The sequence below is a fragment of the Pongo pygmaeus genome, chromosome 10 (assembly GCF_028885625.2).
Source record: "Pongo pygmaeus isolate AG05252 chromosome 10, NHGRI_mPonPyg2-v2.0_pri, whole genome shotgun sequence".
Classification (NCBI taxonomy): Eukaryota; Metazoa; Chordata; class Mammalia; order Primates; family Hominidae; genus Pongo; species Pongo pygmaeus.
Genome location: NC_072383.2, coordinates 66,786,450 through 66,813,224, shown reverse-complemented (window position 1 = coordinate 66,813,224; position 26,775 = coordinate 66,786,450). Strand labels below are relative to the sequence as shown.

Genomic DNA, 26,775 nt, shown 5'->3' with positions numbered 1-26,775 from the left:
AGAAAGGGGGAGAGAGAGAGGGGGAGAGGAGGAGGGGAGAGAGAGAGAATGAATGAGAATGAATCTTTTAGAGAGGTAGAGAGTGTTGGCCCGTGCCACAAACCACCTGTCAGGTTTAAGTGAAGCCTTCGTTCTCTCTCGTGCAGAGACCATGCCATCCTTCCAGAAAGGAGCATTTTAGGACGAGAGACCTGGAATTGGCCTAAGACTCAGGTGCAGGTGGAGGAAGCATCGCATTTACAACAGTGGTCCTGCCTTCTTCGATGTGGCTTCCAGTTTTAAATTCAATTCTAATTTACACAAATTCCACCCACTATGTAAACTTGTCGGAAAATGTCCTGCACTCTGCACTTCGTGGCATTTAAAACTTCCACACACGCGCGCGTTCTTTCTTGAAGACCCGTGATTGCTTAGTCTCGCTGGGCAGCTTGGCACCGCTGGGAGCTTGGCTCGCCCTGCCGGGGCCGACGTCGCCCATCCCGCAGGAGCCAGCGCGGGGCTCAGGGCACCCAGGACTCCGGACGCGTCCCGGCTCCAGGTGGGCCCCGGCACCGCCAACCGCAGGAAACCCGCCGAGCCCTAAACGTCTCCCAAGTGGCTGCAGTCTGCGACAGAGAGTGTCCCTCAGTGGAGCGCCCTGTGGCTGCCCGGGCTACAGCCGTGGCCGAGGCGAGGACACACTTCTAACCTGGGGCTCCAGCAAAGACTGTCCGCGAGCGGCGGCGACTCCATGCCCGCAGCCCTCCGCCCCGCTCAGCCGCCCGCCCGCCGGTACCAGCAGCAGCGCCACGAAAGGGCGCACCGCGCGGGCGCCGTCTCTCCTAGGTGCGAAGGCGGCTGAGGCCCCGCCCGGGAGGCACCCGCGCGGCTCCGGAGTGGGCCGGAGGGACGTCCGGGGGCGGGGCCCAGGCGCGCCCGCCCTCTGACCGGGCTATAACACTCGGCCCCGCCGGGCGGCCGCGGGTGGGTAGAGGTGCGCGCCTGGGACCTGGTGAGGCTGGGGGTGCGCGGGGCCGGGCGCAGCTGCGGCAGCTGCCGGACGGCGGAGGCGCCAGGAGGAGGAGGAGAGGGAGGCACGGGCGGCTGGGTCGAGGGCACCGAGGCTGCCCGTGCTCCCGGTCTCTGGTTGCACGGCTCACTCCCGAAGGTGTTGCTTCCAGCTTTTGCCTCCTTAGGAGGCAGGGAGCGTCAGTGTCGGGAGACCCTGAGACCGGAGTGCCGAGACGTAGCTGGTGATGCCCCCGCCTGCCCTCATGTGTTCTCAGGTTCTTCTTATTTTTATTCATCTCTAGAACATGGACTTCCCGTGCCTCTGGCTAGGGCTGTTGCTGCCTTTGGTAGCTGCGCTGGATTTCAACTACCACCACCAGGAAGGGATGGAAGCGTTTTTGAAGACTGTTGCCCAAAACTACAGTTCTATCACTCACTTACACAGTATTGGGAAATCTGTGAAAGGTAGGGTCCGTCTCGTTCACACTTTGCCAAACCCTCAGTCCTCCCTTTCAGTATTCATTAAATATGCCCCAGCTTCCTGTCTGCTCTTCCACCCACCTACTCTGAGTGGCACAGAACAGGTCAACCGGTACCGTGCGTGTTGGTTGTTTTCTGCTTTTGTTGGGAGGAATAGTAAGAAGAACTGAATTTTACTGGACTTGTCCATTGTAATTCAGTGTCACTGAGTCCTTTCCATTATTGGAGTTCTGTCTTTTTGGATCTTGCAGATATTGGTTATTTGGGATGTGTGTTTTAGTTCCTTTTCAAGATAAACTCCCAAGTAAGTCCGTTTATCCGTTTCAGTTCCTCTTTGTGTGGGCTTCTTTATATGTGACTTGGACTGTTAATGTCATTTCTTCATGTCTCTTTTAAACTGAAATAATGCAGTTTTGTTGGTAAGATTTCTATGTCATATGTAATTAGCCTTTTATTTAAAGTTATGCAAAACTGTCATTCTGCAAGTTTCTTTTAATCTAAGTAGTACAGTTCCGTTGGTTAGATTTGTGTCGTGTATAATTAGCCCTATGGCTTAAAGTTATGCAAAAAAGTGGTTCTGTGATTAAAGGCTGTTTTAAAAATGTATCCATTTGAAGAAGACAATGCTAGATAATGAATATATATTAGTAGTGATTGAAACTCTTCCCAGCATTTTCATATTTATCATTAATACTTTATTGTTCTAAGTTAGAAACTACATAAAGTTATTTTCATTTTTATAGACAGCATGTTTGAATCAGATAAATTAAATAATTTGTTCAAGGTCTCCCAGATGGTGAATTTTATAGCCAGGACTGGCACCCATCCGGCCAAGGCAAATAATTTGATCAGATATCGTTATTTCTTTTTTCTTTCTTTTTTCTTTTTTTTTTTTTAGTCGGAGTCTCACTCTGTTGCCCAGGCTGGAGTGCAGTGGCGTGATCTCGGCTCACTGCAACCTCTGGCCTCCCGAGTTCAAGCAATTCTCCTGCCTCAGTCTCCCGAGTAGCTTGGATTACAGGAATGCGCCACCACGCCTGGCTAATTTTTTTGTATTTTTAGTAGAGACGGGATTTCACCACATTGGCCAGGCTGGTCTCGAACTCCTGACCTTGTGATCCTCCTGCTTCGGCCTCCCAAAGTGCTGGGATTACAGGTGTGAGCCAGTGTGCCCGGCCGAGATACCATTATTACTTAGTCATCTTTTATTATCCTGATGTTCCCAAAGAGGTTACCAGAAAACTTAGTCCTTAAATCAAAAGTTTCATAAATTGTATGCAATTTGGATCTCAACTTTTTGTAAGATGTGTTCAAACTCTACCTGGATTTTAGCTCTGAGCTTTTGAGTCAATTGTGAGTCTCATAATTACCATATTCTTAATCATTTTTCAAAAAAATCAAGGCTATGGCTTCTATATTAAAGAAAAAGTATTATATAAATGTATTTATGTGCAATGCGAAGTCAATATCCTGGGCGGTGTGTAATAGTAACTTTGTTTTTAAACAGCATTGCCAAAGAGTTGGTGCCAGAATTACTCTATATTGCTCTGTAATCCAAAATTATAGAGGTTGGGTGTGTGAGAAATCATGTCTTGAATCAGCATACGTATTCAGCCTTCTGAAATCATTTTTCCCTAGGGCTAGAGTAGAGCAATTTAAAAAGATCTAGGAATACTAATTATATTAATTAAAAAATATATAGAACACAACTAGCTTGAGTTATTGTTCAGTCATCATTTCAACCACAAGATGATGAGGATGTTGTTAATTTTGAGTACTAAGTGATTTGGTAAGGTTTTGTATTTTCAAACACAATGTGCTTGTGACAATTGGGGGCTCTCTTTCCTAATATGAATCAGCAGTTGTGATCTATCCTGCATGATATCAAACCACAATCACAGTGAAAGTCAGCAGGCTTAATTTTGTTTTTAATTTTACCTTGTATGCACTCTTGCGGTTAAAGGCTTGAGGAGTTATCATGTAAAAATAAAATCTGACGCTAGTGGTTAAATATTTGTGTTGAATATGTTGTTCTGAATAATAACTCGGATTAAGAAAAATCCCAAATCGGCCATTTGGCTCCACCTGGTAGATGAAACTGTATGCCAGTAACTGGGAGTCAGTTGCCAAAGTGTCACTGCACATTAGTGTGACAATTGAGAGATGGTGCTCCTTTGTCGGTGCTCTTTTTCACTAGATATTTTCCCTAACCATTCTGCCCTCTGGTGTAAGATATGTTTGCTTAGAAAACAGAATTTATGACCAGGCCCAGTGACTCACGCCTGTAATCCCGGCACCTTGGGAGGCCGAGGTGGGAGGATCACCTGAGGTCAGGAATTTGAGACCAGCCTGGCCAACATGGTGGAACATTGTCTCTACTAAAAATACAAAAAATTAGCCAGGCATGGTGGTGTGCACCTGTGGTTCCCACTACTAGGGAGGCTGAGGCAGGAGAATAGCATGAACCCAGGAGGCAGAGGTTGCAGTGAGCCAAGATCATGCCACTGCACTCCAGCCTGGGCGACAAGAGTGAAACTCCATCTCAAAATAAAAGAAAATAAAACAGAATTTGTTATACACGTGTTATTTATTTATTTATATTACATGTATTAATGTGGACAGTCTTACCCAGAAGGGAAAGTAATATTCCTACATAACCAAATACATGTTTAGTTTTTGTAAAAACTTAAATATATGTGATATGCCTATGTAAATATATGCATGTCACATATTTTCTTTGTTGTAATTGTGGATTATATTCTGCTTGTTTTTTCATTTCATGTTATTTCCTTAGATATTTCCATGAATTGACACAGTCTGTAGATGTGAATTCGTTGCTGTATAGTATTTTATCCTCTTGATTATGTGAATTTTCTTAGTCATTCACCTCTTTGAGCATCTGTATAGTTTTTGGTTAACTCTGTTATAAACAGGGATGCTATAAAACCATTGATACATGTCATGATAATTACCTTCTATTATTATTGGTGATTTTTAAAAACTTTTTTATTTTGAAACTTTTAAAACCCACACAAAAGTTAAGCACACCTATACCCAGCTTCAGCCATAGTAGACCATATTTCAGTTGAGCCTTTTGAAGGAAATGCCACTGCCTAGCGACATAGTAAAGAAAATCTTAGGGGAAACAAGAGAAGCAAAAACGTACTGATGACTTAGTTCAGAAAAATCAGAAAAGGTACAGTGTTCATCAGTTCGTTCATTCAATCCTCCATTCAATTAAGGAAGCACCTCCCATTTTTTGCCCTAACCCCTTTGTCTAGAAGGATGCCTGGCACATAATCAATAATCTATATCTATTTATTTAATGGATCGAATATTTGCTGAGCAAAAGCCATGGGAAGCAAACAAAGGTGTGTGTCATTCATTGCCTGCCATTAGGTAGCCCATTTTCAAATACAAATGTATTTACTGTGAATTTCTCAGGGTAGTCTCTCCACACACACCTCAAAATTAGTTTAGGAACATTTTAATATTTTTTTTAAAAAATGAACCCTTGTGTTGAGGGTTGACTTTCAATAGATAGCAATGAAAGAGCTGCTCTGCTACATACAAAACCCCAAAGAGCCATTTTAAATGAGATTTCCTACCATCTATTTTAAGAATCTTGCATTGGCTGGGTGTGGTGGCTTATGTCTATAATCCCAGCACTTTAGGAGACCAGCCTGGGCAACATGGGAGACTCCATTTCTTCAAAAAAAAAAAAAAAAAATTTAATTAATCAGGCATAATGGTGCATGCCTCTGGTCCCAGCTACTTGGGAAGCTGAGGCAGGAGAATCACTTGAGCCTGGGAGTTCAAGGCTGCAGTGGGCCATGATCGTGCCACTGTACTCCAGCCTGGCCTACAGAGCAAAACCCTGTCTCAAAAAAAAAAGTATCTTGTCTTGCCTCCTGCTAAGTCTAATCATCATTGTATCTGAATACAGTAGGCAGGATAATAACACCTTCCTTACTAGTGATAATATTATTAGAGATTTTTTAAAGCCAGTCAAATTTAGTAGTCTCTGTTATCAAGTACTTTCCATGTAGTAGATAGTTTAATACATTATTTCGATCTCAGCAACTCAAAGTAGGCATTATCCTCATTTACAAAACAGGTAAAATGAGGCACAGAGAGGTTAATTAACTTGCCGAAGATAACATAGCTAAGTGTTAGAAGATTCAAACTCAGATCTCCCTATTTCCCAAGCACCTCTCTATTCTCTTTTAAAAAGCAGCTTGACACAGATGGGGATGATTCCATGGAAGTTGAGGTCATTAGTAGAGGGTTTTAGGACCATGGTTTGGGCACATTTGACCTGAAGGTATAGCTCTACCAAGGATCTAGAGCTGTTCAATTCAGTAGCCATTAGTCACTAAGCATTTAAGGAGCTGAAATATGACTAGACCAAACTGAGGTGTGCTAGAAAGTGACTTTGAAGACTTAATACAAAAAAGGAAAATATTTCACTAATAATGTTTTATATTGATTACATGTTGAAATGATAATATTTTAGATATGTTATATAAGAAATATTTTTTTAAATTAATTTCAAGGCCAACAGCAGTGGCTCACACCTGTAATCCCAGCACTTTGGGAGGCTGAGGCAGGTAGATCACCCGAACTCAGGAGTTTGAGACCCACCGGGGCAACATGGCAAAACCCCATCTCTACCAAAAATATAAAAAATTAGCTGGGCATGGTGGCATATGCCTGTCATCCCAGCTACTTGGGAGGGTGAGGTGGGAGGATTGCTTGAGCTTGGGAGGTGGAGGTTGCAGTGAACCAAGATTGTAATTGTGTCACTGCACTCTAACCTGGGTGACAGGGTGAGACCCCCATCTCAAAAATAAATAAATATATAAATAAAAATTAATTTCACCTGTTTCTTTTTACATTATTATAACTAGTAGAAGATTAAAATGATATATATGACTTGCATTATATTTTGATCGGACTGTGCTGCTATAGAGCACAATTTGTTATTATTGATTTTTTCCTGTGTACAAAAGGAATTCTAGTTCATTTAGAAAATTTGGGTCATACAACAAAGCACCAAAAAGAAAATTAAAATCTCACCATCCAAAGGAAACATTTAGTAGACTGGAATCATACTACACAGTTTTGAGCCTTTCTACCCCCCAAGTCAAATATCTTATTTTGTTTGTCCATGCAAACATGTTATCTCTAAAACTTGATTTTTAATTTCTGTTTTGTGTCCTGTCAATAGATATATTACTGTTTAACTTATGCACCACTGGTGAATATTTAGTTAGTTTCTAAACTTTCGCTGTTATGATCAATGCTGTAGTGAATATCCTTGTAGCTAAGACAGCAAAAATCTGAGCACAGGCTTTGGAACCACCATGCCCAAGTTCAAATTCTGGATTCTCAGTTTTGTAGCTACGTGACCATGGGTCTTTAGAATAATTCCTGGCACATAGTAAGTGCTATGTAAAAGCTGCTATTATTATTATTATGAATACATACCCAAAAAGGAAATTACTAAGTCTAAAGCCATTTTAAGTATTTGATATATATACCAAATTGCCTTCCAAAAAGATTGTGTTGATTTATAATCTCTTGGGAAATGCATATTAAGAAAAATAAAACAACTCTTCTAAAACTTACACTAGTCATAAATCAATACTGTCATTAGTGCTTTGAGAGATGACTGTAGTATGTATTTCTCATTGTTATGTTTTAAGTATGAGGGAGAATTTATTTCTCTTGCGTCTTTCCCTAGGAACTCTCACCTTCCCATAATCAACAAACATTCACTGAATTCCTCTACTAGGAGTCCTATACCATTTCAGATGTTCAGAAATCTCCCTAACATTGGTTAAGATTCTTGCTCCTAAGAGGAAAGTACTGTGTTCATATACACAGATCTCTCATGATCACTTGCCCTCAACTGGATAGATTTTAGCCGGTGATTTATCTTCAGAAAACAGCATTGTATATAAAATTTTGGCACAACATGTGGTCATCTGTCACACTCTGCTCATTTCCCAAATATGCTCGTAAAACCAGTTTGCTTGAGATCCTGTATAAAATGCCTATTGTGAGGCAAATACTGACATATTGAGGATGAATATGAAGAAAACCACTAAAATCTAGGAACTTCAGCTATAATATACATATTTGTGATTTAAAGTTATATGGGTTTAGTAAGCCTTTCCCCTTCAACATAATACGCAGAGTCCCTTTCTGAGACATTTATCAGCTATCAGCCTCATTCTTATTCTTGAACATTCAGGGTTTCTTAAAGACATTGCCTTTTTTTTTTTTTTTTACGGAGTCTCGCTCTGTCGCCCAGGCTGGAGTACAGTGTCACAATGTCGGCTCACTCGGCCTCCTGGGTTCAAGCAAGGCTCCTGCCTCAACCTCCTGAGTAGCTAGGATTACAAGCGCCCACCATTGCACCTGGCTAATTTTTGTATTTTTAGTAGAGATAGGGTTTTACCACGTTGGCCAGGCTGGTCTCGAACTCCTGACCTCATAATCTGCCAGTCTCAGCCTCCCAAAGTGCTGGGATTACAGGCATGAGCCACCGCGCCCCTCCTATCACTTATCTTGTCATGCTTACATTGTTCCCCACAATTTTAGGTGTGTTGTTTTTTTTTTCAGTAGAGACAGGGGTCTCATTATGTTGCCCAGGCTGGTCTCAAACTCCTGAGCTCAAGTGATCCTCCTGCCTCAGCCTCCCATAGCGCTAGGATTACAGGAATGAGCCACTGTGCCCTCCGCCCACAATTTTCTAATGTCCTCCATAGGGTAAGATGAGCTTACAATTATCTGAGCCTAAAACCAAAATCTTTTTTATATACAAATACAAAATATTCCCCCTCCCCAACAGTTTGAATATATACTGAACTTTTCAGGGATGCCACTACATGTAAATTGAGGGGAAATTATATTTTGTTTTGCTCTCAACGTGACTGAGAGATATTTCATATTCAGAGAATCCTGACAACAGTGAACAAAGAGCCAAATCAATCTGCATTTGTAATCTATGTGTTCACGGTGACTCTCAAGTATAGATACAAGCATGTGACTTCTTTGTCTTCTAGTGGAGTACCCAAGTTTTTGCATATGGATACCATATTTTATGTAAATTGCATTCTTTTTTATTTCTGCTTTATATAGTTTGAACACTATATTGATCTTTTGAAATTATGTATGTAAATGTGTTAGAATTATATGCCAGCATAATAAAATAGAAGTTGCAAAATATTGGATGTGAAAACAAGAGGCATCATCTGATAGGGTTAAGAACTATTAGTGTAAAAGCACAAAGAGAGCTGATAAGGACCCACTTCAAGTTCATGTAGCCAGCATCCAAAAGGTGCTTAGTTTCTGTTCTTAATCCCTGAACGTGTGTGTCTGACGGTAACACTGTGGTGACAGCAGTATCTAGAGTTGAGATGTGATAACTGCCATTAGCCCTGATTCCTCCTTTCAGTTTGTGTATTTAGAACACCCCTTTCTCTAAGAGTGCAAAGTAAGAAAGTAAGATGTTAAAAAAACAAAACAAAAAAAAAACCTTAAAGTGAAATTACTCAAAAAAAAACCAAAAAACAAAAAACCACACACACATTATATCAAATACCAACATGCATTTGGGTTAAGGGAAGGAGACTAAGTCAAATTTAGTCAAATCTTCCTGTTTGGAGCTAGGCTTGGTCCTGTAGTCCCAGCTACTTGGGAGGCTTACACAGGAGAATCACTTGAACCCAGGAGTTTGAGGCTGTACTGCACTATGATCGCACCTGTGAACAGCTACTGCACTCCAGCCTGGGCAACACAGCAAGAGTCTGTCTCTTTAAAACAAACAAAAAACACTTCTATCTAGTGATTCAAAACAATTGACATTCTTCCTAGCAATTAAATGTAATACTGTATAGTAGTTTGTGAAGAGGTTAGTAAGTCCTAATTTGAATTTGTGTTAAAATAAAACAGACACAAAATGCATATTAAAAATGTTTCTCATCTCTGTTTTCTGAGGACTGCTGCATGTCACAGGTTTTAAAAATACACGTTTTCTCTCTGTGACCTTTCACATACATACCTTTGTCAAGCTCAACTGGAGGGCTTAATCTCCACTGCATCAAAAAAAAAAAAAAATGCTGCCAACTTCAAACAAATTGCCTTGGAGCTGGCTTCACAGAGTTATCATGCACTTACCCGGAGTTGAAGATAACTACCTTGACAGTGGGGATACAAAGGCAGTAATGATAGTGCTTACTACTCCAGTCTTTAGCCTATCAGGAATTCAGGAGAAGCCAATTAAGTAATCCTTCTGTTTGTTTAAAGAACTTTCAATTAGTTGCTTATCCAGTTTTTAAATTATTCTGATGCGAATCTGTGAAAACTAGAACCACACTTAAAAATCACAACTAAAGTAACATGAATTGACAGTTATTCAAACACATAACTAAGCCTCCTTTCCCACTTAATGCACACATACATATACAAATACAGGCAGGTGAAATTTAGCATAACATCATGTTGTTAGGGCACGAATAAATGTTAGAGACCATTTGATCATTCATTAGGTTAATTGAAACTTAGTTCAAAATGTTGCTTCCTCCAGGAAGCCTTTTTCTATTCCCCTGGGCAGAGTCAGAATCTCCTTCCACACCTCTTCTCCTCTTGAGCATCTTCCAGTAACTCCATGTTCACATAGAGGCCAGGGACCAGGCTTTGTTCAGCTTTGTATCTTAGGCACTAAGATGTGCTTATTACATGTAACAGATACTCTCAGGGACAAAGATTAAGAGTTATTATGTGCTTATTAAATGAAACATATGAATGCAAATATATTGTATGTAGTATATTAAATAATACATAAGTATATAGGATGTACATTTTAAAATATACTTTTATATTGTTACATATATTATATGTAACTTTATACACTTTTATGTAGTTACCTATATTGTATGTAAGTACTTCAGTCCCTCAAGAAAATGACATTGTTTTCTTATAAACTTTTTGTTAAAATTAGTATTATATTAATAGTAAATAATATGATAACTTAGAGAGGTAGAATTGGGGGACCACAATTATGCCCCAGTTCAAGATAAGTCACTGGCATGTAGGAGAAAGCCTCAGAGAAGTTAGGGACTTTCAGGCAGTAAAGGACACAGTTGAATTATTCACTGGCTAGCCTAAAATGGGTCTACCCCCACCCCTTGCCTTCAGCCCCCTAAAACACTGACCAAACATGTAATAAGAAAAGAGTAATTATAGGAGGTTTACCACCATCACCCTCACCCCTGCGTTCATTAAGAAGTGTTTAGGCTGGTTGCAGTGGTTCACACCTGTAACTCCAGCACTTTGGGAGGCTGAGGCGGGTGGATCACTTGAGGCCAGGAGTGCAAGACCAGCCTGGCCAACATGGTGAAACCCCATCTCTACTAAAAATACAAAAATTAGCTGGGTATGGTGGCAGGTGCCTGTAATTCCAGCTACCTGGGAGGCTGAGGCAGGAGAATCGCTTGAACCCAGGAGGTGGAGGTTGCAGTGAGCTGAGAGCTGAGATCACATCACTGCACTACAGCCTGGGTGACAGAGCAAGACTCTGTCTCAAAAAAAAAAAAAAAAAGTGTTTAAATAAATGCCTCTGGCTTTATTTGAACAGTCCAGGAATAATTCAAGGGTCTGTCACAGAATTTTGACAAAGAAAAGAAGGTGGGAGGGATCATGTGAAGAAGGCCTTTTTTCCCCCAAGAGTTAAGCAGGGGCCAGGCACAGTGGCTCAGGCCTGTAATCCCAGCACTTTGGAAGACCAAGGCTGGCCGATCGCTTGAGGCCAGGAGTTTGAGACCAGCCTGGCCAACATGGCAAAACCCTGTGTGTACTAAAAAAATGAAAAAAAAAAAAAAATTAGCCAGGCGTGGTGGTGCACACCTGTAATCCCAGCTACTCTGGAGGCTGGGGCAGGAGAATCACTTGAACCCAGGAGGTGGAGGTTACAGTGAGCCAAGACTGTGCTACTGTACTCCAGCCTGGGTGACAGTGAGTCTCTGTCTTAAAAAAAAAAAAAAAAAAAGAAAAAGAAAAAAAAACTTAAGCAGAGATATGAAACCCTTCCATTTTAAGTGTCTTTTCCCCTCTCCATACTCAGAAATGTTGTACTTATTTTAGGTGAAGGCAGATTATATGTCTAACTATTCTTGCTGTGAGTGGTCCAGAAGGGCACAGTTTTGGAAATACACAGATGAACTGTTGAAGGTAGTTTCACCTTAATTTTTAGTCCTTGTTAAATATTTATTCCCTTGTCCATTGTTGGTGACTCAGTTGAGCCCACTCATTAAAATCCTTTTCACGGGGATAGTCACTGTTATGAAAACATAGACACCTGGAGACATGTGGGAAGCGTAGGGTCATTTAACATGTGGTGATTCTACAGCAGTTTTCCCATTGTTTAATTAGAGAGATTTATTTACAGCTTGTGTTAGGCTGTTCTTGGGTTGCTAGAAAGAAATACTGGGTAATTTATAAAGAAAAGAGGTTTAATTGGCTAAGCGTTCTGCAGGCTGCACAAGCGTGGCCCCAGCATCTGCTCAGTTTCTAGGGAGGCATCAGGAGGCTTTTACTCATGGCAGAAGGTGAAGCAGGACCAGGCATGTCACATGGTGAAAGCAGAAACAAGAGAAAGAGGGGGTGGGAGGTGCCACACACTTTTAAACAACCAGATCTCATGAGAACTCACTCATTATTGTGAGGACAACACCAAGCCATGAGAGATCCACTCCCATGACCCAAACGTCTCCCAGCAGGCTCCACCTCTAACATGGGGGATGACATTTCAGCATGAAATCTGGGGGAACAAATATCCAAACTGTTCACACCTTACTAATAATACTAAATGTTCACAGTTAAATTTCAGATAAAGATTGTTCAATTGGGGCAGACATGTAATTTTTTCCATTGCTCTTTGGGACTCAGATGAATAATCTTAGTGTGGTAGAGATAAACCTAGCTGGTTTATCATTTGTTACTGTCAGTTCCTTTCAATTTATGAAGAAACAGAAAGATAAATTGGGAAATGTCACATTCTAGCCTTAACGAACCCTTTAGTTGGACTTGGCCATCTTTTGAGTTTTAAGAACATGTACTTCTAAGTGTACAAAATGTGTTTCCAAACTCTATGGCATACAGTTCTAGCATAATACCATGTCAGTCAATTGCAGAAACTTCTGAACATTTTTTACACTGAGAGCTCTTTGGTCAAATAATTCTTGCTTGGAAGTAAATCCCAGTCTGTGTGTGCCAGGCACTGTGTTAGGCTAGAGACAGAGTCATGAGCAAACAGCATCTCTGCTCTGATGTTTCTTGCATGTGCTAGTGAGGGAGGCAAACAAAAAACAAGGCAAGTTCAGATTTTGAGCATTGCTATGAAGCAAATACGTAGTTTAACGTAATGGAGAGTGACAGTTACTGTGGAACATAGGTTCCATGAAAGCAAGGAGCCTGTCCTGCTTGTCACGTATTTTCAGTGCCTAAAACATAGCAGTTACTCTTTGAGAGAATGTTGTATGGAAAGAATGACAGGAGGCCTGCCTGAAAAGACGGTAGGTTGAAGCGGAGATCTGAAAGGTGACAATCAGCTAGATCTTATAGCCTGATTACAAAATGCACCAAGTGCAAGTGATGTGCAAACGCCTCGAGGTGGAAAGAGTAGAACAGAAGTGAGACCAGGGTGGCTGGAGCCCAGTGAGCAAGGGGAAAGTGGTCTTTGAGGAAGTTGGAAGGTAGGCAGGGGACAACATAGAGCGCCTTCTAAGCCAGTTCTAAAGTGGAGAGTTTGAATTCTGTTCTGAGAATAATGGGAAACCACTGAAGGGTTTTAAGAAGAGAGTGATGCAATCTGATGTGGGTTTTAGAAAGATAACTTTAGCTACTGAATACAGAAAATGGCCAGAATAGAAGCAGGGAGACTAATCCAGTTACAGTAATCCTGGCAAATGTTGATGATGGTGATTTGGATTAAGATGCTCTGTTAGGAATGGAGGGAAGTGAAAGGATTGGAAATCTGTTTTGGAAATAAAACCAAGAATACTTGCTGACGGGTTGGGTTGGGTTGGATTGGATTGGATTGGATTGGATTGGATTGGAGGAGGAAGGCGTGTGAGCAGAAGAGGAAAATCAAGGATGATGCTTAGGTTTTGTGCTCGACTGAGTGTATGAAGTGTTCTTATGTTAGATGGACAAAACTGGAAGAGGACAGATTTGGGATGAAATCAAGAGCTCTGATTCAGACATTTTCTTTAGAAATTGTGAACTCCTCAGGAGGTATCCAGTGGATACAGTTGGGTATATAAGTGGAGCTCAAGAGAGAAGTTTGGCTGCAGAAAGAAAGTTGGGAGTCATCAACATAGAAATGGCATTGAAACCTGCGGGACTAATAAAATAACCTAGCAAGAGAGTAGAGATAAAGAAAAGAAGGCCAGAATCGAGCTATAGCACCCTCACACAGTTAGTCTGATAGAGTAGAGGAGCCAAGAATGGAGATGAGAAAAAATCAGTAATGAGGTAGAAGGAAAACTAAGAGTGGTGTCACAGATGTCAAAAAGGGGAGTGGCTCAAGAAGGTGGATGTTTTGGGGAGTACCATGACCACCTATTAGTGATTTGCTGGAAGGACTCACTCACAACTCAATATAAAATCATATTCAAGGCTAAGATTTATTACAGCAAAGGGTATGGTGCAGGAACAGCAGGATACAGATATATGGTGGCAAAACTAGAGAAGTTGTAGTAGGCTTTCTTGTCCTCTCCCTGTAGGGATTCCACATGTTTCTCAGGAATGCATGTTTCTCTCCAGCTGTAAACTGCAGAGACATATGCAAAACGCCTCCACCCAGGAAAGCCCACTCAAGTCTTAGGAGTTCAGAGCTGGTCAGGGAACTGGTCGTGTAGCTATGTAACCAGCCAGGATGCAGACCCCAAACTAGGTACTAGGATGCATCAGGAATCTTCACGTTAACTTTAAACAATGATACTGTCTTGATATATTTTGACCACTGCCTTGAGGGCACAAAAATAACATAACTAATTAGTAAGCATTTCAGGGAGTTTAGTGCTCAGGATTTGGGTCAGGGTCATTGTTGTGACTGCAGGTGTTCCTAAAGACAAGCAAGAACTGAGCAAAATATACTGGCTATGTTAACTCTTTCCTCTCGAGGTCATGGTTAATGTTGAATGCAGGTGAAAGTCAAAACTGAGAGCCATAAAGTTAATTTCTATATCCCAAAGTATAGTTAGTGAAATTACATTTCTCTCCAGATAGATTCATTCCACTTATTTAGTAAACATTTATTGAATGCCTAATATAGTTCGTGGTATGTGCTAGCATAAGACTATAGGGGTAAGAAGTTAGACATGGCACCTGCCCTGAAGGAGCTGACAATTCAATAAATGCAGATGTCATTAGCTGTGTGCGAGAATATGACAGAGGTCTCATGGCTGAGACCTGAAGGATAAAGAGAGATCAGCCAGGTGAAAAAGGAAAGGCAAGGCAATAAATAGCACGTTCAAAGGCCTGGAGGTGGAGGAGCATATTGACTCTGAGGAGCAAAAGAAGTTCAGTGTGGCTGGAGGGGAGAAAGGAGGTGAGTGTGGGGTAGCTTATGGAGGACCTTATACAGGCTGTTAAACACGTTTTGCTTCATCCACGGGGAGATATAATCCTAAGGGTTTTTGTTTGATAGGAAAATGACAGATTTGTTTTCTTGATTGAAAAATTTCTGATAATTTTACAATTTGTTTTGCATTGCAACAGAGATTCTCTCTCTCTCTCTCTCTTTTTTTTTTTTTTTTTTTTTTTTTTGAGACGAGAGTCTTGCTCTGTCACCCAGGCTGGAGTGCAATGGTGGGATCTCAGCTCACTGCAACCTCCGCTTCCCGAGTTCAAGCGATTCTCCTGCCTCAGCCCCCGAGTAGCTGGGATTACAGGGATGTGCCACCACGCCCAGCTAATTTTTGTATTTATAGTAGAGACGTGGTTTCACCATGTTGTCCAGGCTGGTCTCGAACTCCTGACCTTGTGATCTGCCTGCCTCAGCCTCCCAAAGTGCTGGGATTACAGGCATGCACCACCGTGCCTAGCCCAGAGATTCTCTTTAAGAAATTTGGTGCAGCAGTCATTTCTGGAACAAAAAGTAGTGAGAAAATACAAACACACCAGGGTAAATATACCAGAGCACCACAAAATGTAATATTAAGTGTGTAAAAATAATAACAATCCCTGAGAGCTATCAGTGTGAAAAGTTTTTATTTGAATGCCAGAATTGAATGGAATTGTTCATTTAAACCTTCAAGTGGATTTTTTTTTATGTCTAAAACTTATTAGAAATGTTTCAATGGTGATTATATGTAGTTTCTTTTCTCTTTTGCCTTCAACAGAGCACAGATCACACAGAAAGGAATGATTTTTTTTTTTTAATCAGCAATTTTGGAGACAAATTCTATGAATGCCAACCTATACAGAAACTGACAAGCATTAATTATCCAGAATGTAAAGACAAATGCCAGATTATTAAGGAACAGATACCTAGATTTAAACATAATTTTGGAATATTATAATTATTATGAATTACAACCACTTATATTTGAGGCAGTATGTAACAGCTGTGTGCATGAGCAGGAACATGAGAGGGAACGTAACCCGGTCTCATTTTCTAGGCAAGCCATTCAAGAGGAGCAAAGAGAATGGGAAAATGAAAGCAATGCTACTGCTGATTATTGAACATCTTTATGTGCCATGCACTGTGCTAGGCCCTTTACACATTTTCCTCCTTTAAGCTATTTAAAAACTCTGTGATAAGTTACTTACATTCCCATTTTATAGGCAAGAGCAAATAGACTTTACAGATGAAGAAATTGATGTCCCAAAATGATATCTTGGTAGGTGATAGATTTGGTTCAGTAACCCAAATCGGTCTTTTAGCAATTTATGTATTCATTCAACAAATATTCATTGAGTTCCTACTGTCTACCAGAACTTTTGTAAGGGGATGCAAAGAAGAACAGACCCGGGTCTTTCCCTTTATGAACTAGGGCAGTGGGCCTTACACCCAATTGCCATAATGGGAAAAGCATTGTAATGGGGCTTTGTTCATTGCAGTCAACAGTGCAGTGTAGGGATGCTTTGTAAGCTGGCCTACGGGGTGCTTGGTAAAGTTGAGAAAGGCTTATCAGGGAAGCTGACATTTGAACAAAGGTTTGGATATTACCAGGCAGAGAGATGGAGGTGGTAGGAATTCCAGGTAAAGCGACTGGGAAAACACATGTTATGCTTGGGTGGCAGGAGCAGTCCAGGGAGGACATGGTGGGACTGTGCTACAAGAAGCCTTGTATGCCAAGGTGATGAGACTTCCCTTGTACATACGGCCAAGGATAAGAATTTGATGACAATTTCTAATGTATCTTAGCATCTAAGTTCCCTTAATTTGTGCTCACTGGAAACCACAAAGTTTTAGAAGGCTTTTGTCACTGTGGTTTAAAAGAAAAAAATAGATGGTTCAAAGAACAGTGATACATAGGGAAAGTATTTTGACTCACGTAATTTCTCACTAAAATTGGCAATATTTGTAGCCCCATGGGAACTGTGTTTCCATAGGACATTCTGTTTGCTGTCCTTGGGAAGCTATCTAAAAAAAGAAAAAAAAAACACAATAAAAAGAGGTATTTGGGGATCAGTAATAAAAGTTGTATACTTTATTGAATGTGTTACTGTGTACTAGCTACTTATCCATATTATTTTAAATCCTGACACCAACCCTGTGAATTAGGTAGTATTATCCCTGTTTTACAGATAGGAAACTGAGGCTCAGAAAAAAGTGACTTGCCTGAGACTACTTAGCTAGTAAGGAGCAGAGCTGGGAATTCAAACCCCAGTTCTTCCAGTCTCTAGAGCCTGGAGGCTTCTGTGGAGGTGACCTAGGCCACTTCAATAGGTGAGGAGACAGAGGACCACTTGGGGATGCATTCCTTAAACCAGAGCAGCTGATTCTATGAATGCCAACCTAATACAGAAACTGACAAACATTAATTATTCAGAATGTAAAGAAAACTGCCAGAGTATCAAGGAACAGACACCTAGATTTAAACATAATTCTTGAATATTGTAATTATTATTAATTACAACCACTTATATTTGAGGTAGTGTGTAACAGCTGTGTACATGAGCAGGAACTTGAGAGGGAATGTATCCTGATCTCATTTTCTAGGCAAGCCATTCAAGAGCAGCAAAGAGAATGGGAATATGAAAGCAATGCCACTGCTGATTATTGAACACCTTTATGTGCCATGCACTGTGCTAGGCTCTTTACACATTTTCCTCTTTTAAATTATATAAAAACTCTGTGATAAGTTTTTTTAAGTATTCAGACTTTTGTATTAAATTGGAAAACCAGTACTGGAACCTGGGGGTGGGGCGGGGCAGGGGTCTTCTAATGACTGGCCTTGTGCTCTTTAAGCTGCACTAGCTATCCCACTTTGAAAAGAATGTGTGAAACACAGTTGCAGTCATGCATACTCCATCTCCAAAGAATGGATTCATTCTTCAGGCCATAGTATACTGACTATAATTTTCTGTTTGTAATTACCCAGATTCCAAGCCTGTTTATAGCATTTATACCTGAGGAATGGAATGGTGAGGATTTGAAGAGGCCGCAGTCCTTGAGGTTTTCTTTGATAATAATATCTGTAGCTGCATCAAACACAAATTTGATATTCTGTGTATCTGTGGCACAGGTCATATGACTGTAAATTCTTTTGGTATCTTTTTGCATACTGAGGTCAAGGAACTGGCTCTTGATGTAATTCCCCGCATCTTCATAGGAGTTGTTACCATCATACTCTGGAAAACAAATGCTGAGATGGATTAACTTTTTACATTGGGTTTCCACATGGGATTTTATAGGAATAAAGGTTCCACTACCAGCAGTGAGTAGCCTGAAGTCTGCCACATTGACCAGGAACCTTTGCAAGAATAAACCGAGGATGTGCCCTCTGCAGGTGAATGTGCTAGGCTCTCTGGGGTTGCCAAGGAGTTTGAGTCCCCATCCTTGAGTCCCCATCAACTACATCTAGTTGATGTACACGTGATCCTTTGTAAAGGTTCTGAGCCCTCTGAAACTGATCAAAATTGCATCTGTTAGAAAATATTAAATATATTCTACATATCAAGCCAAATACTAGGAGCTTGTGTAAGCAACAGAGTATCTTGGTGGATCACATGGGTGTTGGGTTAGGCAAAAGATCCCACTGTTGGCCCTCCCCACACCCACATCCTTACTATGCTCTGGGCAGACAGAGTTACTCCAACTATCTCAAAATGCCCAGAAACCCTTAACCACCTCTACTGATTTGCCTGTATTCAGGAGCCTCCTTCACAGCTGAGATTCAGACTTCATTGAGGGACAAGGTGAATGAGAGGGTAGGGGACAGTAGGGGGCAGAATCTGGTCATCAGGAACTTTGGACTTTCCAGTGAGCACAGACTGAGATACCTCAGGTGCTAAGACTGCAGCACCCCTGGAGGAAGACTGTACACCAGACAACAACAAGGCTGATTGGCAGGACAGCATCTACCCAGCATCCTTAACATCCGGGAGGAGATGATGGTGCCGTGTAGGGACACTTGACCCTGCCCATAGCAGCCTCAGCTCCTGTGCATCCTGGGAGTGAAGTGATCGGGTCATGCAAGTAACTACATCAGTCCTTACCACTGGGATCATTGCTACAGAGGGAAAGGCTTTTCCCTGTGTGCTGCAGTGGAGATAGAAGTGTATTAATGGAGGAAAACAAAATAAGCTTTTACATCTGCTAAATTAACAGAATCCCAGGCTGCCAAAACTCTGAGGCTTGCTCAATCAGCAGTCCAAACTGTATTTCCTCTAAGGGACAAATTATGAGCTGCTGTAAAGGTACACGCAGTCTAGTGAGAAACCATTCAATTTTGAGGGGGAAACTCTGGGGAAATAGAGTAAGTTAAAGGAGTAGAGCGTGCCAGTATGAGAAGGCAACTCTCCTGGACTTTGAGTTCCAAAACTCAGTGGGCTCATAGGTCATGGTGTGATCTTAGAAGTCATAAGTGACCAACAAGGAGTTTAATAACGCCTTTTCTTATACTCCCTCTTTTTACATAGCCTTTATACCAAGTTATCATCTGGCAGTCATTTTAGATATAGGTTTCTAAGTTAGACGGTAGGGTCCAAATGAAGTGTTTGGCAAAGTCATCTTAATTTTTTAAAACTTGATATGAAAAAGATGTGGGTATCAGGTATTGAAATTGAGGAGCTATCAGAATAGGGAAAAATTCCCCATTTATGCCCATACTCACAAATACACAAATATTTATAAACAATAATGAGATAGGCAGGCGTGGTGGCTCACACCTGTAATCCCACCACTTTGGGAGGCTGAGGCAGGCAGATCACCTGAGGTCAGGAGTTTGACCAGCCTGGCCAACATGGTGAAGCCCCGTCTCTACTAAAAATACAAAATTAGCCGAGTGTGGTGGCGCATGCCTGTAATCCCAGCTACTTGGGAGGCTGAGGCAGGAGAATTGCTTGAACAGGAGGTGGAGGTTGCAGTGAGCTGAGATCATGCTATTGCACTCCAGCCTAGGCAACAAGCGTGAAACTCTGTCTCAAAATAATAATAATAATAATAATACAACTTATTTTTTTCCCTTTGGGGGGGCTTTCCAGCAAAAACCAGAAAGCCTATTAGACGAATTTTAAAAGAGCCGTAACACTATAATAAGACTGTTTAATAATGGTTGAGAACACAGAGCCCGAAGAACACAGATTGCCTGGGTTCAAATCCTGGTTCTGCTGTTCAGTGGCTGTGATCTTGAACTACTGTCTTACCCTATCTGTGCCTAGTTCCTATTTTGTAACATAGAAATAATAGTTCTACCTCATATGTTGTCGAGAGGGCTAAATAAGTTAATAAACATAAAGTGCTCAGAATATGATTGGCACATAAGTGCTATAGAAGTATATCCTACTCTTACTGCTGTTACATAAATTGTGATATTTGGCAGCCTTGAAGTGTGGCCCTGCCATATGCTTTGTGTTTAAAACCCTCAAACTACTGTTTATTGAGGGCATCTTTGATGTCAGGCACAGGGCTAGGCAATGTTTCTGCTGTATCTCAATGAACCTACACAACACCCTATGAGGTAAATACCAATTTACAGCTTTAGAGACTGACTTGCCAGTGGTTAAGTAACTTGCCCAAGGCCACAAAGCAAGTACCTGGTAGATTCAGGACTGAAGCTTTAAGTCCAGAGAGCTTGGCTCCAGCCACAGCTGCAGTTTGGGCTGACCTTGTTCCTGCCAGCACACTTTGGGACCTGGGCCATACAAGTTATAGCATCCTGGACAGACCCTCTATTTTGTAGAAAAGGAACCTGAGGCCCTAGGATTAAATGAGTTGCCAGAGGTCACTCTCCAAAGAGACTCTGAGGTCCAGATTAGGAAACCTGAACTAACGTTGAAGCTGTGTCTTTCTGTATAAGATCCAACTGCTTGTGGTATGTTTGGTCAAAAAGACTCAGGTTAAAGTCAGATACCAAATAACATATTGACATCTAGCATATTTATGCCCAGATGCCGTATAGCAAATCATCCTTCACTTTAATTAACTTATAGTTATATACTCGACAATGTGAATGAACAGAGAAAAACAAGGTATTTTTTTTTCAGCTTCTAAATTTGCTTGGGAAATTCCTCCGTGTCTTTTACAGGTTTAAAAATCATGTTTAACAATAATGTAGTTATCTTAGGAAAAAGGCCAACCCGTTTTTATCACTCTTTATCATTGGGCCATCAAAGATGAGAGCTTTCTATCTTATGGAGTCATTTGCACAAAGTATATATGAGGATATACAGCATTGTATTTGCAGCATTTCTTATAATAGTAAAAAAATGAAATGATACAGTCATCTAGTTAATGCCACTGAGTTGTACACTTAGAATGGTTAAATAACAAATTTTGTTATATGTGTTTTGCCATATTTTAAAAAAATAATAGTTTAAGAAACTAGTGACTTGTATACTTAAACTGAGTGGATTGTATAGTATGCAAATTATGTCTCAATAAAGATATTTTTTAAAACCCATACATTCATCCATAGAGAATTGGTCAGATTATGCCAGACCCAGTCAATGGAGTATTTTACAACCTTTATTAAAGAATTAGGTAGATTTATACGTTTTGACATGGGAAGATGTCCAGAATATATTGTGAAGTAAAAAACAGTTGATGTGCATTTCCATATGCTGTATACACACGTCTACAGTTTTGTCTTATGAGTAACACTCTTGTAAATGTCATTATGCAACTTGGCTTTTTCACTTATGTGTGTTATGTTAGAGGTTAGTACATATAGAGATACCTCATTTTTTTAACTGTTTCAAACTATTCTGTGGTATAATTTTATCTTAGTTTATTTAGTCATTTCCATATTGATGAGTCTTTAGGTCATTTATAACTTTTAGATATTTCGAAGAATGCTGCAATAGATACCGTTAAACAAGCACATTAGCTCCATAATTTCCCAAGATAGGCACTGCTAAATCAAAAAGTACATGCATTTTTTTCCTCAAGTTTCTTTCTTTCATTGATGATGCTCTTCTTCCTCCTCTTCTTCCTCTTCTTTATTATTATTATTATTATTATTATTATATTATACTTTAAGTTCTGGGTTACATGTGCAGAACGTGCAGGTTTGTTACATGTATATGTGCAGGTATACATGTACCATGGTGGTTTGCTACACCCATCAACCCGTCACCTACATTAGGTATTTCTCCTAATGTTATCCCTCCCGTAGCCCCCCCACCCTCCGACAGGCCCCAGTGTGTGATGTGTCCCTCCCTGTGTCCATGTGTTCTCACTGTTCAACTCCTACTTATGAGTGAGAACATGCAGTGTTTGGTTTTCTGATCTTCTGATAGTTTGCTGAGAATGATGGTTTCCAGCTTCATCCATGTCCCTGCAAAGGACATGAACTCATCCTTTTTTATGGCTGAATAGTATTCCATGGTGTATATGTGCCACATTTTCTTAATCCAGTCTATCATTGATGGACATTTGGGTTGGTTCCAAGTCTTTGCTATTGTGAATAGTGCCGCAATAAACATGTGTGTGCATAAAAAGTATATTCATTTTTGTGCTTGATGGATACTGACAGATTACCCTACAAGAGGATGTATTATTTACACTCCCAGCCCCACATGAGTATGTGTATTTCCCCACATCCTAACCAACACTAATTTTTTTCCATTCTAATGGGTGAAAAAAAAATCTCCATTTTAAGTTGCATTTTCACTGGGCATGGTGGTACACACCTACAGTTCCAGCGACTTAGGAGGTCGAGATGGGAGGATTGTTGAGGCCAGGGCTGGGAGTTCAAGACTAGCCTGGGCAACATAGCAAGACCCCATCTTAACCAAAATTTTTTTAAAAACTAGCCAGGCATGATGGTGCATTCCTGTCATTCCAGCTACCCAGGACACCAAGGCTGGATGATTGCTTGAACCCAGGGCCATGGTCCCACCACTGTACTCTAGCCTGGGTGACAGAGTGAGAACCTATCTCTAATTAATAATTAGTAGCATTTACATGATTGAAAATCAGAATGAACATGTTTTCACATTAATTCAACATTAGATAAACATTGAGGTACTGCCCCGGACGAACAAACACAAACCCCTGCCCCTGTGGAACTTCTGTTCAACTCTATTGGTCATTTCTATTTTCTTATGCCATTTGCCTGTTTTTCTATTTATTCATGCTTTGTTATGTGTGTGGCAAATATTTTCACCTCTTCTGTGGCTTATCTTTTAAGCTCCATTTTCAGTATCTTTGGCCTTACAGAAGTTTTTAATTTTTATGAGATCCTATTCGTCAGTCCTTTTCTTTATGCTTTTATGTTCCATGCCTCACTTAAAAAGGCCCTCTTTCCCCCAAGGTCATAAATATATTCTATACCCTTTTCCATATTTTTATGGTTTTAGTTTTTACGTTTAGCACCTAACTCCATCTGGAATCTATTTTTGGGAATCGAGTGGTGTGTAGATAGAGTTCATGTCTGACAGTATATATTTTTGAGCGCTCAAAGTTTTAAAAAGTATGTATGACTTTGGTAAGCAGAAAGAGCCATGAGGAGTTTGAAGAGACACTCAGAAAGTGGATGTACATTCTGGGTGGGCCCAGGAGTTTGCAATTTTAGCAGATACCTCCAGAGAAAAGAGAAAGTGATGAGAAAAAAAAAAAAAAAAAAGCTGTGTCCTGTGGAGTAGATTCAGGTCATAATGGCTGTAGGTAGAGACACAGCAGAAAGAGTAGCCCCGGGTTGGCCTTGTATCCTGGTACCTACAGCACCTTAGGAAATACATAAAATACATGAAATGTCACAGCTTTGCAAGAACTAGAAGACAAGCCAGAATGAATCAGAGAAGGGATTCTTCAGTGTTTCTACTTGTAATGGAATTTTTAATCCCTCATCTGGTACAAAAATGAGTTTGAGATAATAGCCCATTTAAAAATAACCCAGGCTGGTGTGGTGGCTTACGCCTGTATTCCCAGTACTTTGGGAGGCCGAGGCAGGGGAATCACCTGTCAGGAGTTCATGACCAGCCTGGCCAACATGGTGAAACCTCGTCTCTACTAAAAATACAAAAATTAGTCGGGTGTGGTGGCGGGAGCCTGTAATCCCAGCTACTTGGGAAGCTGAAGCAGGAGAATCACTTAAATCTGGGAGGCGGAGGTTGCAGTGAGCCCAGATCGTGCCACTGCACTCCAGCTTGGGCAACAGAGTGAGACTCCATCTCAAAAATAAATAAATAAATAAATAAATAAATAAATAACCAACCCAGCCCTGGATTAATGATGAATTTTCATTCTGGCTAGCAAAGGTTAGCAAAAGTGGATGACTACATGTAGGCATGTTAATTAACACTTTTTAGATTCCGGAAAAAGAATGTTGTGTGGCAGAAATATGGGTGCAAATGTGCAAGCCTTCTGTAGATGATTCTTTAAAGGCAGGTGGAGTGGGAGCCGCTGGGCTAACCTACCCCAAGTCACTGCACTTCCTTTCTTCCCTTGTCATTAAAACCATATGACCCCTTAGTGTCTGTGTTGCACTCATGAGTTCAGAAGTTCCAATGCATCTATCAAACACATATGTTTGCTTACTGTGCATGTTGTTCTAAGTGCTCCTTCACTGCTTGTGACAACCCTATGAGGTACTATTATAACCTCCTTTTACACATGAGGAAACTGAGGCTCCAGAGAGTTAAATAAGTTGCCCATAGTCCCACAAGCAGTGGCAGCATTGGGATTTGGACTCAAGTTGTCTAGCTCCAGGTTCGCAGAATCACCCTAATAATGTTCCCTCCAAATTGGCTATTTCAGCAACTGCAGTGTTCAGGAAAGAATTATACTCTGATGAGCCTTCATGAGGCAGGGTTGAAAAACCTGTGTCAGGAAAAGATATGACACCTTACTGGTTATCAGACCATGCTAGAAGGAGCCTCTTTAAAGTCGAACAACAGAGCCACTGCTCTGGTGCAAGCAGCACTCTCACCCAGCCCTCTGACCTCAGTCACAGTGTGAGCTCTATAGTTCCTGGCAAACATTAGCCATGGGGTCAAAAATGGAGAAGCGTGCCTTCAGGTATAAGACATGGTGTGTTCATGCAGGGATTAGCTCTGTTTAGGCTTAATTCTGGAAGCCAGTGTTCTTGATTTGGTTCGCATTCCCTGACGGAATACTATGCAGTCCTGAGAATGAATGATTTACATTTATACAACAGTATGCATGGATGCACCACAGGAGACTGTGCCTGGAAATAGGCACAAGGGTGCTTCGAGGCTGCTGTCTACACAAGTGTGTGTTTAGTTTATGAAAATCCACAGTGGCACCTGTAATCCCAGCACTTTGGGAGGCGGAGGCGGGCGGATCATTTGAAGTCAGGAGTTCAAGACCAGCTTGGTGAAACCCCATCTGTACTAAAAATACAAAACAATTAGCCAGGTGTCATGGCAGATACCTGTAATCCCAGGTACTCGGGAGGCTGAGGCATGAGAATCACTTGAACCCAGGAGGCAGAGGCTGCAGTGAACCAAGATTGTGCCACTACACTCCAGCCTGGGTGACTGAGTGAGACTTTGTCTCTCAAAAAAAAAAAAAAAAAAAAACTACAGTGAGCTCTTCAGCATATAGCTTTCTCTGCATATTGTATTCCATGTATTCATTGTACTGGATTCAATGTAGAGTATTCTGTATATATTGTTATTTCACTGAAGAGTTTTTTTCTTAACAGCGTAAATTAGAGTCAGCTGAGGTATTTGTGAAAAATGCAGACTCCTGAACTCACGCCTCAAGATTCCTGTTCTGGATGGGGCCCAGGAGTTTGCAGTTTTTTACAAATACCTCAGGTAATTCTGCTGCAGGTCATCTGAAGATATACCTGTAAGAACATAGCAAAGCTGCAGACCTGGTCTGCTGTTGATGTGCTTAATACTGGGCATCAATAGGACTCTATAAGTAGAGCAAAAGAATGACTTGAGAATGACTAGGCTCACACATTGGGATGGTAGGAAAACAGCCTGGTGCACTGCAAGGGTAACACCATCTTGAAGCAAAACCACCACGATGACCGATGCTTGAGTCCTGCATGCCAAGGTGTTCCTGCAGCAAGGCCAAGAAACAATGCCTGTAGCACAGATAACCCCTCAGAAACATGCTTCTCTGACTTCCCCAGTGGTCACCAGTGTTCCCCAGGAGGATCTGAGACATGACCAGCTGTCTTTACTCTAAACACTTGCTATAGAAAAGATTATTTCTGGTGGGTGAACATAGGGACTCACTTTCTGGAGCAGCCCAAGACATCGCTTCTATTTGTTAAGTCCCTATTAAATTTTTTCTCTGAAGAACTGGATTTATCAGCCTCTTTCTTAAGCCTCTTAGTTCCCTCTGCCTTTGTGGGTAGGTTTGCGTAGACCTACTCACCAAGAAACAAGGCTGTATCTTACATGTTTCCATGATTTTTTTTAATGCACAAAAATGTAGAAACACTATATAAAATACCTACAATAAGATTTCTGTTGGCCAGGTACAGTGGCTCATGCTTGGAATCCTAGCATTTTGGGAGGGTGGGGCGAGTGGATCACTTGAGCCCAGGAGTTCAAGACCAGCCTGGGCAACATAGCGAGACCCTGTCTTTACAAAAAGTACAAAAATTAGCTGGGTATGGTGGTATGTGCCTGTAGTCC

General features: G+C 41.1%; 1 protein-coding gene and 1 non-coding gene across 3 annotated transcripts in view; one reads left to right on the top strand and one right to left on the bottom strand.

The window, feature by feature from the left end:
- The first annotated feature begins 911 nt into the window (after positions 1–911).
- Positions 912–26,775, top strand: part of CPM (carboxypeptidase M) — an 81,796-nt gene continuing 55,932 nt past the window's right edge. Inside the window, exons 1-2 of one of the 2 annotated variants that reach the window (XM_054443551.2) lie at positions 912–973; positions 1,293–1,455. In XM_054443551.2, coding sequence (XP_054299526.1) covers positions 1,296–1,455 — 160 coding nt within the window. In that variant the 5' untranslated portion in view covers positions 912–973; positions 1,293–1,295. Of the gene's footprint in view, positions 992–1,292; positions 1,456–26,775 lie in introns of both variants that reach the window. The other variant, XM_054443550.2, reaches the window with a different exon arrangement.
- LOC129011037 (U7 small nuclear RNA) lies at positions 20,184–20,245 on the bottom strand. The gene has a single exon (XR_008493172.1). It is a non-coding gene; the product is annotated as a U7 small nuclear RNA (small nuclear RNA).